Raw genomic sequence first — 20,109 nt, 5'->3', positions numbered from 1 at the left:
CTCCCTGCTTGCCACTCAGCATCAAGGGTTGGAATTGGGGGTTAAATCACCAAAAATTATTCCCGAGCGTGGCCGCCGCTGCGGCTCACTGCTCCCCTCACCTCCCAGGGGGTGAAACAAGGGGATGGGTCAAATGCAGAGAGTAATTTCACAACACCTAGTGTGTGTGTGACCATCAGTGGTACTTTAACTGAAGCAGACATGCTAAACAACAATGAAACCAATCTTAATTTTTAAATAATATACGTACAGTATTTTTCATATGGCCTCAGATCTAAAAAATAAAAAAAAAGAGAAACATCAGCCTATTCAGACTTTACTGTAAAAGACAAATACCGCATTTTATCTGTTCAGCATTTTTTTTTAGGCATTTTATTTTTGCACTTCCTGTCGAAGGCAGAAGTGTATTTTGAAAGGATACCGGAAAAGGCGCATTCGATGAACAACGGAAACGAAGAAAATATCCGGCAAAGATATGTAGCCAAGTTCTAAGTGACAACTAATTATACGTCTATATCTGTTTTGTTCATCTTTGGGGTGGAATTTATGAGTAATAGATGTGTAAACTGTAAATATTATATTTACATTAATATTTAAATAGTAAATATTTTTGCACTTCCTGTAGAAGGCAGAAGTGTATTTTGAAAGGACACCGGAAAAGGCGCATTTGATGAAGAACGGAGATGGAAGAAAATATCCGGCAAAGATATGTAGCCAAGTTCTAAGTGACAACTAATTATACGTCTAGATCTGTTTTGTTCATCTTTGGGGTGGAATTTATGAGTAATAGATGTGTGAACTGTAAATATTATTTCGTTGTTTTGTTTTTCTTTCACATTGTGTCTCGACGTCTTTCATTTCAGTGTTTGTTGCAAGGGGGACTTTATAGCGATGCACACCGGAAACAAAACGTGGAGAAAACGGTTGGCTTGTGAAGCTGGTGAGACGTTTTGTTCAGCTTTCTACTCTTTTAAGTCTGTGATTTCGGTCAATATTAATTTGTAGGGTATTTTGTGTTTTTATGTTCTCAAAACCTGCCTAATAATATCGTTAACGAATATAATTCATGTTTCCGGCCATGTTGTTGCGAGGGGGGCATGTTAAAAGCTACGCACGCAGAAAACACCATCTCTTTTACTCCGGTTTTCTCTCATTTCGGTCAGTTTTGATTTTTTTTAGGTTTCTAGAAACCTTTGATTGATTAGTAATGAGGTTTTGTAGTAATTTAAGCCGGGAAAATATTCGTCATTAACGGAGATTCCCTTTCCTTCTTTATATAACGTAACCTGCTGCTGCTGAATGAATGCACTTCTGTCATATATTTTATTATTATATATTAAACGCTCCGTAAAACTATTTCAACTTCAGGAATATATTTTTATTTGTTGTCAGCCCTTCAAGGTGAATTTTAAAATGTGAGTTTTTTTGTAGGTAGTAAATAAATACACTGCAAAAAGTCAGTGTTCAAAAACAAGAAAAAAAATACCAAAATCTGGGGTATTTTATTTAAACTAAGCAAAATTATCTGCCAATAGAACAAGAAAATTCGGCTTGTCAAGACTTTCCAAAACAAGTAAAATTAGCTAACCTAAATGAACCCAAAACATATCTTCAAATAAGTATATTCTCACTAATAACAAGTGCACTTTTCTTGGTACAAAAAAAATAGACCTTTTTGCTCAATATGTTGAAAAATATTCTTAAATTAAGTAAATGCTAGTGCCATTATCTTGACATAATGATATGCATACATCATGATTTTTTTTTTCATGCTTGAAGTAAGAAATTATTACTTTAAAAAAGTAGTTTTATACTTGTGAGTGTTGATGACACAGCTTTGCAACAGCTGATATTCTAGTTTCAAGCATGTTTTACTCAATATAGGTCATCAAATCTCAGCAACAAGCTGTAATGTCTTACTGAGATCATCTAGGACCAACACCCTTAAAAATAAGTAAAACACTCTAACATAAAATCTGCTTAGTGAGAAGAATTATCTTATCAGACAGAAAATAAGCAAATATCACCTTTATTTGAGATATTTCCTCTTAAAGTTAAAAGTACCAATGATTGTCACACACACACTAGGTGTGGTGAAATTTGTCCTCTGCATTTGACCCATCCCCTTTATCACCCCCTGGGAGGTGAGGGGAGCAGTGGGCAGCAGCGGTGCCACGCCCAGGAATCATTTTTTGGTGATTTAACCCCCAATTCCAACCCTTGATGCTGAGTGCCAAGCAGGGAGGTAATGGGACCCATTTTTACAGTCTTTGGTATGACTCGGCCGGGGTTTGAACTCACAACCTACCCATCTCAGGGCGGACACTCTAACTACTAGGCCACTGAGTAAGTGGTCTTACTTAGATTTCAGATTTTGCAGTGTAGTTATATTGTATTTGTGTGAATAGGGGACAGAAGATACACGTTTATACTTCTTTTTGCTCCTTTTCATTCGTTATTTATTTTAATGTTTCGTTATTTATTTTATTTCATATTGAGTGAATGAAATACAAATACATATGTAATTGTAATTGTGCCCTACGTAACACTTTTTCATAGATTATAAGTGCTCGGTACTATCCAAAGTCTTTTATGTACCTTTATATGTTCCGTAGCTTTTTAGTTTTAACACTATTAGAACAATAGAAAATATGTGTTTTTAAAAAAAAAAACCTGTGGTGAATATTAATGCTGCTTTATAAACGCTCTTTAATGTGGGGGCATTTTTATGGCCAAGCTTCAGAATCAGAATCAGAAATACTTTATTAATCCCTGAGGGGAAATTGAGATTTTCAGACAAACATTACAAGGAGACAGAACAGGATCACTGACAGGTCTGCCAACTTCCGGCGCCCCTTACAGAAAAAGGTGGAAAACCGATGAACAGAAACACATCTAATTGTCGATATAAATAGTCATATATATATATATATATATATATATATATATATATATATATATATATATATATATATATATATATATATATATATATATATATATATATATATATATATATATATATATATATATATATATATATATATTAAAATTTGACAGCACATAATGACAAAACTAAAGATTGGCAATTCAAGTTGTGAATGTGCTTTAATTCTGAATTTTTTTTTTCATTTATTTATTTCAGGCAATGACATAAAAAATTACAAAGTTGACAACACATAATAATATGAATTAATATAGTGCAAAAGGTAATGTATAGTATGTAATGCATGATTGTCCAGTTTTGCCTGAAAGGGAGTGGGAAGAAGATAATTTATTTAATCCCACCCCCAGTTCTCCATTCAGTGATTATTCACACGACTTTCACTCTTACTTTGTTCAAGGATTATAATACAGATGTTGTATCATAGTGGCATTACCATGGGTAACAATAATTATTACACTGTAACAATAATTTGTATCAACAATGTAGGAATAATAAATATACCAACATTTCGCCCAGGATGTTCCAGACACTGGGAGCAACAAAAAAGGAGTAATGGAAATAACTGGAATAGTAATGAATAATATTTTACCTTCAAAATAATTACATTTGTTAGACTGTTGAATACAGGTTGTTTGTGTCCTGCAGACCTCTAGCAAGCAATGGTTGGTCATCAAGAAGAACATCTTTCTCAGCCGCATGGGGGGAGCTCCACTTTGCGGCAGGAGGATCCACAGCCCCCTCATCTTAAGAAGGAAGAGGAGGAACTTGTGGTCACTCAGGGGAGAGAGCGTCTTCCAGGACTGGAAGAAACTGTTCTGACTGTTGTCTCTGTAAAGACGGAAGACGACGAGGACGAACCACAAGCCGACAACCTCTCAGCTCCACTATCATGTAGTGATGACATGTCGTCACACTCTCCTGAAGATGAAGACTCTGACCGTCCCCGAGAACATTTGAGCAACTATACAGACTGTGAAGGTGATCCTAGGACTCAAACTGACAACAAACACTCTGAATGTTCTGAAAAGAAAACAGGTGAAGAATGTTTGCTCTGTTCAGTTTGTGGCGAAAGCTTTTCCCACGAGGACAAGTTCACCAAACACTCGAGAACACACAAAGAAAAACGCTTCCGTTGTTCCGATTGCGGTTTAGGGTTCTTTCGAAAGGCCCATATGGTTTCACACATGAGAACACACACAGGAGAAAAGCCTTTTAGTTGCTCAGTTTGTGGCGAAAGTTTCACTCGAAAGGTAGCGTTGAATACACACATGAGGTTACACACTGGAGAAAAACCTTTTAGTTGTTCGGTTTGCGGCGAAAAATTCCCTCGAAAGGTATCGTTGATGTCACACATGAGAGCACACGTTGGAGAAAAACCTTTCAGTTGCTTGGTTTGCTTTGAAAAATTCACTCGGAACGAATCGTTGATATCGCACATGAGAACGCACACTGGAGAAAAACCTTTCAGTTGCTCGGTTTGCAGGCACACTTTTGCACAGAGGTCCACTTTGAACTCACACATTAGAACACACACAGGAGAAAAGCCTTTTAGTTGTTCGTTTTGCGATAAAAGATTCTCTCAAAAGACCAACATGCTATCGCACATGAGAACGCACACGAGGGAAAAATGCTTCAGTTGCTCGATATGTGGTAAAAGTTTTGTGAGAGAGGTAACGTTGATTGCGCACGAGACGGCACACACAGGAGAAAAAGTATTTGATTGTTCAGTTTGTGGTAAAATCTATTCGTATAAGAAAACACTGACCGCGCACATGCGGACACACAACAGCGAATAAATCTTTTACTGTCCTCTTTGCGCTGAACGATTGTCAAATCCTAAAAGTGCAAGCGATGATCTGCTGTTAAACATGAGGAGGAGCCTATGCACATGAAGTAATGCTTTTGTTCTTTTGTGGTGTAATAAAGAATGTGTCCATCAGCAAATGTTAACAATAGAATTGAATCGTAATTGAATCATTTATACACGATATCGAATCGCATCAAATCAGTCTGTTTTATCAATGAATCGTTTTTGAATCGCATCGTAACCCATGCATTGCGGTGCGAATCAAATCGTTGTTCACAAAGAGATTTAGATCCGTAGTGGGTGCCCTGAAGAGGACATCTTAAAGGCCTACTGAAACCTACTACTACCGACCACGCAGTCTGATAGTTTATATATCAATGATGAAATCTTAACATTGCAACACATGCCAATACGGCCGGGTTAACTTATAAAGTGACTTTTAAAACTTCCCGGGAAATATCCGGCTGAAACGTCGCGGTATGATGACGTATGCGCGTGATGAAGTCCGAGTAACGGAAGTTATGGTACCCCGTAGAATCCTATACAAAAAGCTCTGTTTTCATTTCATAATTCCACAGTATTCTGGACATCTTTTGCAATTTGTTTAATGAACAATGAAGGCTGCAAAGAAGACAGTTGTAGGTGGGATCGGTGTATTAGCAGCGGACTACAGCAACACAACCAGGAGGACTTTGTTGGAGCGCTAGCCGCGCTAGCCGCCGACCTCACCTTGACTTCCTACGTCTCCGGGCCGCCAAACGCATCGGGTGAAGTCCTTCGTCCTTCTGCCGATCGCTGGAACGCAGGTGAGCACGGGTGTTGATGAGTAGATGAGGGCTGGCTGGCGTAGGTGGAGAGCTAATTTTTTTAGCATAGCTCTGTGAGGTCCCGTTGCTAAGTTAGCTTCAATGGTGTCGTTAGCACAGCATTGTTAACCTTCGCCAGCCTGGAAAGCATTAACCGTGTATTTACATGTCCACGGTTTAATATTATTGTTGATTTTCTATCTATCCTTCCAGTCAGGGCTTTATTTTTTTGTTTCTATATGCAGTTAAAGCACGATGCTATCACGTTAGCTCGTAGCTTAAGCATTTCGCCGATGTATTGTCGTGGAGATAAAAGGCACTAAATGTCCATTTCGCGTTCTCGACTCTCATTTTCAAGAGGATATAGTATCCCAGGTGGTTTAAAATACAAATCCGTGATCCACAATAAAAAAAGGAGAGTGTGGAATCCAATGAGCCAGCTTGTACCTAAGTTACGGTCAGAGCGAAAAAAGATACGTCCATCACTGCCTCTCTAGTCCTTCACTCTCACGTTCCTCATCTACGAATCTTTCATCCTCGCTCAAATTAATGGGGTAATCATCACTTTCTCGGTCCGAATCTCTCTCGCTCCATTGTAAACAACGGGGAATTGTGAGGAATACTAGCTCCTGTGACGTCACGCTACTTCCGGTACAGGCAAGGCTTTTTTTTTATCAGCGAGCAAAAGTTGTGAACTTTATCGTCGATTTTCTCTACTAAATATGTCGTCCAGACTGAGGCCAAGGGGAAAGAAACCTCATAGCCATAGCACACATAAACATGTGTGTAAGAGGAAAACATCAAAGAACACAAAGGACATGAAAGACATTAAAAGAGCAGAGCTGATGCAACCAGGTGCCACTCCAGCAGTGCCATTTCTACATACAGCTAAAAAAGTAAAACAAAAATAATAATAATCAACCAATAATATATATTGCGCACACACGATTGCACCATGCATAGACAAGCAACCAAACCAAAACATAATTTCAACACCCATATACACTGTGATGGCCTCTGCGGTGTTCCACGCCATCGTCGTCTGCTGGGGTTGGGGGGGGGGGGGTAGCATGGCCAGAGACAGGAGCAGACCCAACAAAGCAACCAAGAGAGCCGACTACACCCTCGGCCGCCCACTAACTCTCGGCCAGTGTCCAGTCCTTTAGTAAAACTTGATAATATTCCTATTCTGTTTCGATGGTCCTTCTTACTCAGCATATATGTCATCTAAAGAACTCGGGATTGACTAGTGACTTTAATTCCCTGAGAGGGAAGACTGGTCAGACGCAACAATGTCTATCACAGCTCATCCAAAGAGTGGTGGCTTTTGCCCCCAGGACATTGGGGAACTTAAAGGATAGCAGCAGTTGGATTTTAGGAGGAAGTGTAAACACAATGACGACAGTAGTAGTAGAGATCAGGGGTTGGAGGTCACCCGACTCTATTGAGCAGAGTGACAACGCCATGGTGATGTTTGGATTTGTACAAACAAACTGGGTGTTGTCCAAACTGGCCGGCCCCAAGGCTAGAACTACAAAGAGTAAGTGTCTTTGTGTAAAATGTATTTAAGGACAGTGGTGCAAGAGAACATCAGAAGAGTAATCAGGCCCATACTCTTTCTCCTGGAAGCTGCAGTTCCAGTCTGAGGCTCGCTGAAACAAATAAAGCTTTTTGTTCGACGATTCCTCGTTGGCGTCTTCTTGTCTCATCACCCATCACACAGTCACTCTGTCCTGGGAAAGTGACACGATCAACAAATATACAACAGTAGCTTTTCTAGCTCATCTGTGAAAAAGTCACTATATTTACTTTTGATAACTTTGAAAACGTAAAACTATGGAGCTGTATTTATATAGCGCTTTACCAGTGACGTGCAGTCAGGGGAGGCAGGTGAGGCGGGGCCTCACGTGCCATCATGGAAAGAAAAAAAATGTCAAAAGTATCCAGTGATTATACTATAAAGTTATTTTTCATTTAACTTCACCAGTTTTAGATTATTTTTATTCAAAATCGCTGAATTTTCACATTTGCCGTTCAAATACTGAGAAGAGACTTGCGGTGAGTCAGCAGCCAGTTGAGCCTCACCATGGATTGCGCAATGACTCAGCTGAATGCTGGCCTGCTGTGCAGTGAGACCGTATTGCTATATGAATTATATTATACATTTCCATAGTTTAGTTAGCTGAGGTATATAATGTACAGTGTATTTTGTCAACAACTGTATGTGTGTAATGTATTTCTTGTGCTGAGCAATCAAACGGCTGCGAAGACGCACTGGGTGAGGCTTGCAGTAATCCCGCCTCCTGGTGGTAGAGGGCGCTAGTGATCCCAGCGATCATTCATGCAACTACTCGGCTGCAGAAGAAGTGACAACAAGCAGCGACAGTTAGCGATCGTTTATTTTTTCCTCTCGCCTGAACTTTTAACATGGAGGATTACATATCTAAAATAAAACAGTTTTCTAAACTGGGCTTTCCATCGAAGCAGGAGGTAAAAATTAAAGGAAAATCTCCATCGAGACAGAGAGACTTTTAAAACTGAAGAAAGATAAGGAAGACTTCTATAAACAAGTTATCGATGCTTCTGTTCAGAAGGAGCGGCGCACGGACTTCATTTATAAGTAAAGGTAAGACCATAATAACGTTTTTTTAATTAAATGTGCTTTTTTGTGTGCTACAGTTTGTATGTGTAAAGTTAAGTTAAAGTACCAATGATTGTCACACACACTAGGTGTGGTGAAATTTGTCCTCTGCATTTGACCCATCCCCTTGATCACCCCCTGGGAGGTGAGGGGAGCAGTGGGCAGCAGCGGCGCCACGCTCAGGGATCATTTTTGGTGATTTAACCCCCAATTCCAACCCTTGATGCTGAGTGCCAAGCAGGGAAGAATGCTGGTATGAGCTTTTAAACATAACCCGTTAACTGCTGCCAATCAAATGGTGAATAAGATACTCTTTAGGGTTCATATGTTTGTAAATCTGACTGTGCTGAAGTCAGTGCCTCACCAGCCATGAACCTCACCGCACGTCACTGCACTTCACTATACCTGCAAAGATACCGAAAGCATTCAACATTATACATCCTATTCACACACACATTCGCACACTGATGGCAGAAGCTGCCATGCAAGGCGCTGACCACGACCCAAGAGAAGCAAGGTGGTTGAAGTGTCTTGCCCAAGGACACAACAGCCGTGACTAGGATGATGGAAGCTGAATAGGAACCAGAAACCCTCAAGGTGCTGGACGGCCGCTCTACCATTTGAGCCACATCACCCACAAGCTACTTAAGTGGAATTATTTTGCTGGGAGATACAACTCCCATCTGTCATGAAGCATTGATCCCTGTAAAATCATTGATAATGAAGTAGCTTAAGGTATAGCTTTTGGCCCCTTGATGGCAGCATAGGTCAAGGCTCTTACTACTATATAGGTGCGTTTCCCACCTAGGCCTTCAGTGATGTCCGACTTCAATGATTACCTCTCAAAATACCATAACTTATGTCACCACATGATAATTGCTGGAGAAATACTATACAGAAACCAATTTACTGTACATTGAACCACCTCAACATACAAAACGGGTTATTTTCTGGCGCATTTAAAAATCAATAAACCCGCATCAGCAATTAGAAAATATCTTATGTGGTACTGTCAAAATTAAAATTGCAAAAATTATATCAAACGATATGATTTACGATAAGGGACAGAATTTCTAGGTGCAGTCAGGGCGTTGAGGGTATCTGGTCTAGTGGGTGCAGGATTACGGTCTCTGCTTTTTGCAGATGATGTGGTCCTGATGGCTTCATCTGGCCAAGATCTTCAGCTCTCACTGGATCGGTTCGCAGCCGAGTGTGAAGCGACTGGGATGAGAATCAGCACCTCCATGTCCGAGTCCGTGGTTCTTGCCCGGAAAAGGGTGGAGTGCCATCTCCGGGTTGGGGGGGAGATCTTGCCCCAAAGTGGAGGAGTTCAAGTACCTCAGAGTCTTGTTCATGAGTGAGGAAAGAGTGGATCGTGAGATCGACAGGCGGATCGGTGCGGCGTATTCAGTAATGCGGACACTGTATCGATCCGTTGTGGTGAAGAAGGAGCTGAGCCAGAAGGCAAAGCTCTCAATTTACCGGTCGATCTACTTTCCCATCCTCACCTATGGTCATGAGCTTTGGGTTATGACCGAAAGGACAAGATCACGGGTACAAGCGACCCAAATGAGTTTCCTCCGCCGGGTGGCGGGTCTCTCCCTTAGAGATAGGGTGAGAAGCTCTGTCATCCTGGAGGAACTCAAAGTAAAGCCGCTGCTCCTCCACATGGAGAGGAGCCAGATGAGGTGGTTCGGGCATCTGGTCAGGATGCCACCTGAACGCCTCCCTAGGGAGGTGTTTAGGGCACGTCCGACCGGCAGGAGGCCACGGGGAAGACCCAGGACACGTTGGAAGACTATGTCTCCCGGCTGGCCTGGGAACGCCTCGGGATACCCTGGGAAGAGCTGGACGAAGTGGCTGGGGAGAGGAAAGTCTGAGCTTCCCTACTTAGGCTGCTGCTCCCGCGACCCGACCTCGGATAAGCGGAAAAAGATGGATGGATTTAAAAATCAATAAACCCGCATCAGCAATTAGAAAATGTCAAAATTAAAATTGCAAAAATTATATTAAACGTGAAAAAATTAAGAAATAAAACATTTGAACTCACAATTTGTAGGACCCATTCGACGCCGCTCGTAGTCGGCTGATTTGAGTGGAAATGGCAGGCATTTCCCCATTTCATTGCCGACATGGTCTCACAAGATGTAGTTTCTCTTTAAATATATTTCTTGAAAATGGCCTTGTAAAAATATATCTGCCACCTAATCATCGTTTTGTTCTCCTTCTTTGTGGGTCAACACTTCCTGCTAAGTTGCAACTTGTGATTGGATACTCACTTTTGAATGACAAGTGAGTATCCAATCACAGTGTCGTTAACATCAGGCTACCTAGATAGGCTACTGTCAACAACTTGTGATCTGATTGGCTATCACAACTGTCTTTCAACTCTTGGGTGGGTCCAGTGGACCCGGACATCTTATATGTAATAGAAATGTGTAGGGGGGGTGTGTGGTGTGTCGTCATTAAATATGTATTCTGATATATGTTCTTCACAGAAAATGAGCCAAAGTCAGTGAGTCTAAGTTTGAAAAAATAATTAATTGTATCATTTTGATTTTAATAAAAAATGAAAACGGTCCCCACCATTGGCGTTGTTAGGCCTATTTTAGGGGGGCTCAAGCCCCCCTAAAATGTTCTAAAGCCCCCCCTAAATAATTTGGTGTTTAAAAATTTTTTTTTTAATTTTTTTTATTTTTTTTACAAATACATGCCGACATATTCATTATAAAGTGGCCCGAATATGAGTTTGAATAAATAATCATATAACCTGTCATTATTCACTCAGTTTCCCCTCACTTCATAGCGTAAGGTAGAGAGCCCCTTTAGTGCGTCGGTATCCAATCCATTCCAATTGTTCATATAGAAAATGCCCACATCACTCAAAATCCAGTCCGCATTTTCTCTGCGACCTTGCTTGCGGTCCTTGGACTTGTTCATATAGAAAATGCCCACATCCCTCAAAATCCAGTTCGCATTTTCTCTGCGACCTTGCTTGCGGTCCTGCAGGTGTACAAAGCACATTAGCACACAGCACTGCAGAACAAGAACCTTGTGTCTGCAATTGTAAATAATTTAGTTTTTAAGTTTTGTGTTTCTTGTAGAATCTATATAAAGTAATATACATTAGCCTATTGTTAAAATAATGAAAAAAACATCATTAAATATATTTGTTTTATTGTATTGTTACATTAATAGCTGTTGTATTATTATAGGATGCTTGTTAAACATTTCATAAAATTTTCAGAGGGTGGAAAAACCAAGACATTTAATATAAAATGTAAAATGAATAAATACATAAAAAGAAAAAGGAAAAAAATGGTTAAAAGCCATCGTCCCGGGGAGCATTTAATTTCGTCCCGTGCATTTTTTTTACCGTCCCCGGGACGACGGGACTACGTTGATCCCAAACCATGGAAGTTACATTTAATTGTTTGCATTATTTGTTTCAGCATCGCACTTTGAAGATGGTCCCTCAGCTCTTTGACAGCTTTGGCTCTTTTTCAGATCAGCAGACGGACTCTAAGTCTTTCTTATTTACAGTATATATAAAAGTTTCTCATTTCTATTCAGACTTCCATATATATTTAATTTCCTTAACGGCTTGCCATAATATAAATATATTATATACAAGCCAAACTATCCCGATCCAGATATTAATTTAATTCAAGTAATTAAGTAATATTTCCAGGGCTTGAATTTACAACCATTAACATAGAGGCTAATGCCATGACTTTCATTGTGTTTCAGTGTATCTTGAAGGATCATGCAAGTCATTGTTTCTCGTTGATGCTGTAAACAAAATGTCACTGTGCACACCCATGTTTGTTGTTGTACTGAACACACATTGAAAATAAACCCACTGAAATAATAATAATGACAATTATTAATTTCTAAGTCCTTGTTAGCCGTTTGTGAAGTTTTGTGCTCGTGCGCTACCTTCGCTCGCATCCTGTGCATCTCCTGGGGGCTAAGCCCCCCCTGTCCTTAAAAGCTAGTGACGCCCCTGGTCCCCACAGACCCGAACACCACACGACATGTTTCTATGGACTGTTGTTATTCCATTTGAAAGCAATCTACAATACCGCCACTAGATGGCAGCAGTACGACTGAGGTTTTCACTGCCGTAAATCTCAATAGAAGACGTAAAAAGCGGAAGTTAGCAAGCGCGGACAAAGCGCGTGGTGTTTTTACTGAATTTAAGCAGGAAAAGACGAGTATAAAATGTCATTTTACAAAGAGTTGATACGAGAACGGCTGATGCTGGCGGCCGATGAAATATTCGCCATGTTTGAAAGAACGATAGCGTCGTACGAGGAGGAACTTTCTCGAACGAGAGAGAAGGAGCGACAACGACAACATCTGGAAGCTGTTAGCAAGACTCACGCCGTGCTGGGAATAGAAGGTTTGTTTACATGCTGAACTTCATGTTGTAAAAAGACGTCACGTCGCTAATACAAAGCGGGGGAGACGACATTATGTTTTTAAAGTAAAAAAAAAAAAGTATCCAAGATGGCGGCCAACGTACATTGTTGACTTTATAGATTCCTGTGTTGCACATACTGAGATAGAGGAGGTTAGTAACACATACTGTGATAGAGGAGGTTGCAGGTCTCATAGCTTCCTGGGACAAGGACTTCCTAGGACAAGGACTTAGGTCAGAGAGTAGGACCCACAGAGTTTTTTTAGGCACACTTTAATCTTGAAGTTTGGACAAATATTTGATTGTACGTGGGGTCGAAATCAGTGCTTCTTAACCATAGGGCCTGGGAACATTGGCCCCCTATAGGCATACTTGCCAACCTTGAGACCTTGAGACAGTATATATATATATATATATATATATATATATATATATATATATATATATATATATATATATATATATATATATATATATCAATCAATCAATCAATCAATGTTTATTTATATATCCCTAAATCACAAGTGTCTCAAAGGGCTATATATATATATATATATATATATATATATATATATATATATATATGTATACATATATATATATATATATATATATCCATTTTCTACCGGGGTCGCTGTAATTTACCGAAATTCAAGTATTTCTTATATATATAAAAGAAATACTTGAATTTGATTTAATTTAATTCACTGAAATTCAAGTATTTCTTTTATGTGTATATATATATATATATATATATATATATATATATATATATATATATATATATATATATATATATATATATATCAGCGTTTCCCATAAACTGCCAAGATACCTGTGGCGGTGGGGGCGTGGCCACCATGACATCATTGAGTAATTTGCATAATTTACTACAATAATTTGATTTTCTCTAAAAAGGCTCAAAAAATGTATACTTACTAATTAATAATAACAGTTTTGTTTTAAACGTCCATCCATCCATCCATCCATTTTGCAATATAATTACAACACTTTATGTACATATTTATATACAGATTTGAACAATAAGTTATTCACTGAAATATATGTATTAATTGTGGTTCTTACAAAAAAATATATCTTATAAAATATAAAAGCTAAAATGTCTCAAAGCTCTGCCCCTTTAAGTAGTGCATACTAAATCATTTAACTTTAGCCTGCTACTACAACCATATTATTTACCAGCAACATAAAGTGAAACAGAGGCAGAGGTGTCCTGCCACAGTCAGTAACAAATAAACAGAAAACAGTAGTGGTGGTAGATAGACACAGAGCTTCATCAAACATCTGATCCACTGAACAAAGAGCTCCAAAAAACTTGAACTTTAGACTGCCATCAGTTTTACTCCCTACACTTAACCATGTGTTTCCTACTGCCTGCAGACTTTGCACCATTTGTTATATACACATGTTGTGTTTCTAATATAAATACATTTAATAAAGTCAAATACAAATAAGGCAACAAGAGAAGTATCCTACACTTCTCTTTTGTAAAATAAATCTGAACAGCCGATATGGGCATCTACATCAACTATATGATTTGCCTGAGAAGCTGGAGAAAACAAAAAAAATTAAAAAATATATTAATTTTTTTTTAAATTTATTTTTTTATTTGTGGCGGACGTAATTCTTTCGTGGCGGGCCGCCACAAATAAATGAATGTGTGGGAAACCCTGTACATATATATAAGAAATACTTGAATTTTTTAGCCTTATCTTATTTAGTTTTTATTTTATATATGTTGACCACATTAACCCTGGCAATGGACCCTGTGTGTATATGTATGTTATGCCATTGTTTACAAATTTGGTAAATAAATAACCAAAAAAATGTATATTTTGTTGTTTTCTTAATGTACCGAAAATGAACCGAACCTTGACCTCTAAACCGAGGTACGTACCGAACCGAAATTTTTGTGTACCGTTACACCCCTAGTAGATAATAGGTTTCACTATGTAAAGCGCTTTGCGTCTCTAGAAAAAAAGCACAATATAAATATAATTAACTTCACTTCATTAGTTTGTGTTTGTGGTTTCTTTATAAGCAGTGATTATTATTATTAATATATTTTCAATAGGCCTACATTGCCAATCAACATATTTCAAATTTAAAAAAATCTGTATAACCATGTGTCTCCACCATACTTGCCAACCCTCCCCTTTTTACCGGGAGACTCCCGGTATTCAGCGCCTCTCCCGATAACCTCCCGGCAGAAATTTTCTCCCGACAAACTCCCGGTATTCAGCTGGAGCTGGATGCCACGCCCCCTGCAGCTGAATGCGGACCTGAGTGGAGACAGCCTGTTCTCACGTCCGCTTTCCCACAATATAAACAGCTTGCCTGCCCAATGACGTCATAACTGTAGAATGATCGAGGGCGAGTTCTTGGTTTCTTATGTGGGTTTATTGTTAGGCAGTTTCATTAACGTCCTCCCAGAGCGGTAACAACACACAACAACAGCAGTCACGTTTAGTCTACCGTAAAGCAGTTCGTCTGCCATAAACAGCAATGTTGTGACACTCTTAAACAGGACAATAATGCCATCTACTGGATGGCCTCCAGAACACTGAAATTCAAGTATTTCTTTTATTTATATGTATAATAAAATGAATATATATATATATATATATAGTTAGAATTCACTGAAAGTCAAGTATTTCATACATATATATATATATATTAGGGCTGCAACAACTAATCGATTAAATCGATTAAAATCGTTTACCAAAATAGTTGGCGATTAATTTAGTCATCGATTCGTTGGAACTATGCGCATGCGCGGAGGCTTTTTTTATTTATTTATTTATTTTGGTTATTTTTGTTGTTGTTGTTGTTTTTTGTTTTATAAACCTTTATTTATAAACTGCAACATTTACAAACAGTTGAGAAACAATAATCAAAATAAGTACAAAAACAGTACAAAACAGCGCCAGGGCGGCGGTGAGGCTACGTCTCATGAGGTGGCGTAAGCTAGCCAATGATGTGTCATGTGCAGCTCACGTGACGACGGCATCTCCTTTGCTGGAAAAATTCGAAAAATGGCGCAGGAAAACACTACCGATAGTTTAGCGGAGAAACATCTTGAGGTTATTGCTTCAATGGAGAAAAGTGTACATTCTAAGTCGTCAAAAGTGTGGGAACACTTCACTTTAAAGACTTCAAAGAAGACCGTTTCCTGCAAAATGGCACGGAAGTACAACATTGCTTCTGGAGCACCTGAAGAAGAAAAATGTTGGAGCCATGGATGAAGGGAGGAACTCACAGTACGTAACTTTTTAAGTCCATAGTGGCAACAAGCATTCATGAGTTCAGCTTTTTTGTGAGTAACGTTAGTTATGCCTTTGTTGCAACGCTGGGCTGATAATGTGTCTCCGGCACATTTGACTCCGTTTTGAGAGAGAAAACGCACGGTTACCAATTTCGAAATAAACGTAACGGACATAAATATCTCAGGTTGGTTTCATAATGGATCAATGTAGCCGGGCCGATAAAGCTATATACATCTATTTAGATTTGAGTGACGCTTTAGTATAACTAAACGTTATGAAGGTGCTGGAATATTTCATGCTATTATTCAGAGGCAGCCTAAAATGAATCCTTTATTATTCACAACAGAAACGTGTACAATATCTGATTCAGTTCTGATGAGTTACATTTCTGTGTTATTATTGGTGTATGCTGCACCCCCAATGTCCAGAACATGATGCCAGTATGCTGTTTTTTTTCAATAAAATACTGGAAAGGATAGAAATGTAGTTTGTCTCTTTTATCAGATTATTAATAGATTAATCGAAGTAATAATCGACAGATTAATCGATTATCAAATTAATCGTTAGTTGCAGCCCTAATATATATATATGTATATATATATATATATATATATATACATATATATATGAAATACTTGAGTTGGTGAACTCTAGCTTAAATATATTCCCCTCTTAACCACGCCCCGCCCCACCTCCGACCACGCCCTCCCACCCCCCACTTCCCGGTATCGGAGGTCTCAAGGTTGGCAAGTATGGTCTCCACGGCTTATGTTTGTCCACTTAAAAATAGCCATAATTGAGGGTATATGTCATTTTCACATGTCTAAACTAAAGTGTGTTTATGTCCTGCAGATGTCCAACAGCTGATTAGTTGTCATGAAAAACTTCCCTCTCAGTCGCAAAAGAGGAAATCTACTTTGGAGCAGGAGCATCCACAGCCCCCCTACCTTAAAGAGGAAGAGGAGGAATGCTGGATGACTCAGGGTGGAGAGTATCTTCCAGAGCAGGAGGAAACTGACCTCACCAAGTTCCCGCTGACCTGTGCCTTTGTGAATAACGAAGACCATAAAGACAAACCACCCGAGTCCTCACAGCTTCATCACCGTCCAAGTGAAGAGACCAAAGCGAGGCGGCTTTCGAGCAGCAGCTCACCACAACACCTAACAGAAGCCGATGGAGACCACTGTGGAGGATCACGAGCAGACAACTTCTTTGCTCCACTATCAGATAATTACTGTTCTGAGGATGAAGACATGGATGAGATCCAAGAGCCTTTGAGCAGCAATACAGACTGTGAAGGCGATATGAGGACTCAAACTGACAACACACACTCTGAATGCTCTAAAAAGAAGACAGGTAAAAAATGCTTTGCCTGCTCAGTTTGTGCTAAAAGATTTACTCTAAGGAGACATTTGACTCAACACATGCAAGTGCACATAGGTGAAAAACCTTTCGGTTGTTCGGTCTGTGGTAAAAAATTCACGCGAAAGGTAACCATCGCATCACACATGAGAACGCACACGGGCGAAAAACCTTTCGAGTGCTCAATTTGTGGCGGTAAATTTGCGCAGAGGTCCACCTTGAATACACACAAGAGAACGCACACTGGAGAAAAACCTTTTAGGTGTTTAGTTTGCGGCGACTCATTTGCTCAGAGAGCCACTTTGAACGCACACTTACGGACGCACACGGGTGAGAAACCTTTTTCTTGCTCCTTTTGTGGCAAAATATTTTCTTATAAAGGTAATATGAAAGTGCACATGAGAACACACACAGCGCAAAACACTTTTAGTTGTTTAGTTTGTGGCGTTAGCTTCTCACGTAGAATCTTTTTGAGGGAACACATGTGGACACACAATATCGAATGAAAGTTTTCCCCACCACTTTTAAAAGAAGTGTAGTAGTTTAGTCTTTATTTGAAGGGACAATGCACAGAAACATTAAGCTCGAAGACACAAATGTTCTGTACCAGATTATAGCTCATTTCCACCTGCAGTCCCTGGCTACCTAAATTAAAGGGATACAAAAATCATGCAATAAAATTATGACAATAAAATCATACACAAATATTAAGAAAAAAAGTAATAAAATGCCCTTTCATGGACACATACTTAATATACAATACAACCACACCTCATTTACATCATCACACAAAGACAATACATGCTCTTGTTCACATCTGTCATCATTTGTAAAAACAACCTTGGTTTTAACAGACACACCTCACAATTTACAACAAAAATGCTCTCATGGATAAATATAATACACATGAAGTTGACATGTCAAACAAGGTGGCCGCCTTATTGACCGTGTGAGCAGCTTTGATTGCTCCAAAGCCACTTTTCAACTTCAATTGTGAATGAAGAGTCATCTGTTAGACTTTTCAAGTTTGTTGTGAGGTCGTTCCATTCCTTTATGGCTTTATATGAAAAGGCTGATTGTGCAAAAGAGGTTTTACATCTGGGTACGCTACACTGCCCCCTGGTGGAGGCTCGTGTGTTTCTAGTTGTCACAGCAGATGTAAACTGGACAAAGTGCTTAAGTGGCGCTGGTGCAGTGTTATTTAGGATTCGATGGGCCATTCGTATGGATGCTAATCTTTGAATGTTAGCTAAATTTAACAATTTATATTTTTGGAGAACTAAACAGTGATGGTGGTGTTGTGGTTTTCGGTCAAGGATTTTGAGCGATTGTTTGTGCAAAGTTTCCAATGGCCTCAGTGTCATTTTGCTTGCCTGCGACCAACATGTTATACAATAATAAAAACGAGACATAATCATTGCATTAAAATAAGTTTGAGCTGCCTCCAGTGTTAATGAATTCCTGATACATTTGAACGTTTTTATGTTGTATTTAAGACTCTGGCACATCTGTTTGATATGTTTTTTAAAGCCAAACGTTGGATCTAAAATGACACCCAGGTAATGATATTCACTAACATTTTGTATTACTTCCTTATTAACCGTTGTATTTGGAAAGGATGACATTTTATATTTGTTTACAAAATACATTGTTGCCGTTTTCTTAATGTTTAATGTAAGACAAGAGTCACGTAGCCATCTTGCCGTAATGTGTGTAATGTCACACGTGAGAAGTCAACTAGAAAATGATGATCGGCTGAGTGTATGACCCTAGATTCCCTCATGAGTTCCAAGGTAGATTGTAGCAAAATACAACTTTAAATCAACGCCGAAGAAAATAAGAAGTGATGACTTTCTACTTTCTTTTGTCTGGTGACGACAACATGAATGTTGAAGTTTTGGAGTTGTTCCTCACCTTCCTTCTTTTTGGACTAAGAAGTGTACATCAATGTTCATTAAAGTATGTTTGTGTTGTGGCAATATTTTTGCATTACTGTAATAAAATTGGATGGCGATCAAGATGGCAGGCTGAGCGGTTGTGGCTTTTCGTAGCTCTCGATTAGAGTCCCCAGAAGAAGAAAAACAAGCAACAGATCCACAGTAAATACAGAAATGAATATTTCTAAAATGTGTCATTTCCAAAGCCCACTTAAGGGAACACTAAGCTTGCAGAATTAGCAGACTTGACAGAGTAACGGACCTCGGCAATGCCACAAAGACATCGGAAGTCACGCAAAATGCTCAGGAGGACGTGATTGACCTAAATATTAGTACTTATTTTTATTCACTTATTTACGTTACTATTTGAATTTGACTTCACTAAATTTAATACCTTACTCCGGTCAACAGATGTGGCTTTGCAGAAGCTCCTGGCAATGGTCACCGAGCTGACATCTGAAGTCAGGGAACTTCGGTCGGAAGTCCGGCAGTCTTGTAGGTGCTGCCAATCCACAGGTGTGATTGGTCATCAAAAGGGTCTGACTAACCCGGTGGAAGTTCCTATCCGAAACATGGAAGATTTGGACCATGCAGAGGCTACCCTCCAAACACCAGAGGCTTACAGTGCAATGGTAATTACGTCATTCGATCTGCTGGGCCATGACAAGAAGCTATTCAAACATGTTACATTTTTTTGATCATACGGAAAGAAATGTTTCACACTCCTGCCTTTTTCTAAACCAATCTTAGTTCATTCATACTTGGAAGCCGGCAGTCTGATTGCTGCACAAAACATAAACATGGCGGCTCTTTTGCATATCAGTTTACATACAGTGCTCTTCTGAGAGATTTTCTTTATTTGTAATCTTTTTTTATTATCTGGATTCATATACCAGGTG

At 39.2% G+C, this 20,109-nt stretch overlaps 2 protein-coding genes across 3 annotated transcripts in view; both read left to right on the top strand.

Annotated features, from left to right (window-relative positions):
* The first annotated feature begins 771 nt into the window (after positions 1–771).
* LOC133631846 (gastrula zinc finger protein XlCGF8.2DB-like) lies at positions 772–5,091 on the top strand. The gene is made up of 2 exons (XM_062024012.1): positions 772–940; positions 3,593–5,091. Exon 2 carries the CDS (start codon positions 3,607–3,609, stop codon positions 4,741–4,743), a length of 1,137 nt encoding a protein of 378 aa, XP_061879996.1. The 5' UTR covers positions 772–940; positions 3,593–3,606; the 3' UTR covers positions 4,744–5,091.
* Positions 5,092–12,298: 7,207 nt separating this feature from the next.
* The window catches only part of LOC133632166 (uncharacterized), a 14,635-nt gene continuing 6,824 nt past the window's right edge, over positions 12,299–20,109 (top strand). For both annotated transcript variants that reach the window (XM_062024445.1, XM_062024444.1), the window contains exons 1-4: positions 12,299–12,606; positions 16,764–17,267; positions 19,622–19,842; positions 20,107–20,109. The exon at positions 20,107–20,109 is cut by the window's right edge and continues 175 nt beyond it. In XM_062024445.1, the coding sequence (XP_061880429.1) occupies positions 12,426–12,606; positions 16,764–17,267; positions 19,622–19,842; positions 20,107–20,109 (909 nt within the window). In that variant the 5' untranslated portion in view covers positions 12,299–12,425. The remainder of the gene's footprint in view (positions 12,607–16,763; positions 17,268–19,621; positions 19,843–20,106) is intronic.

The sequence above is a fragment of the Entelurus aequoreus genome, linkage group LG17, assembly GCF_033978785.1.
Source record: "Entelurus aequoreus isolate RoL-2023_Sb linkage group LG17, RoL_Eaeq_v1.1, whole genome shotgun sequence".
Lineage (NCBI taxonomy): Eukaryota > Metazoa > Chordata > Actinopteri > Syngnathiformes > Syngnathidae > Entelurus > Entelurus aequoreus.
This window is presented reverse-complemented; position numbering and strand designations above follow the sequence as displayed.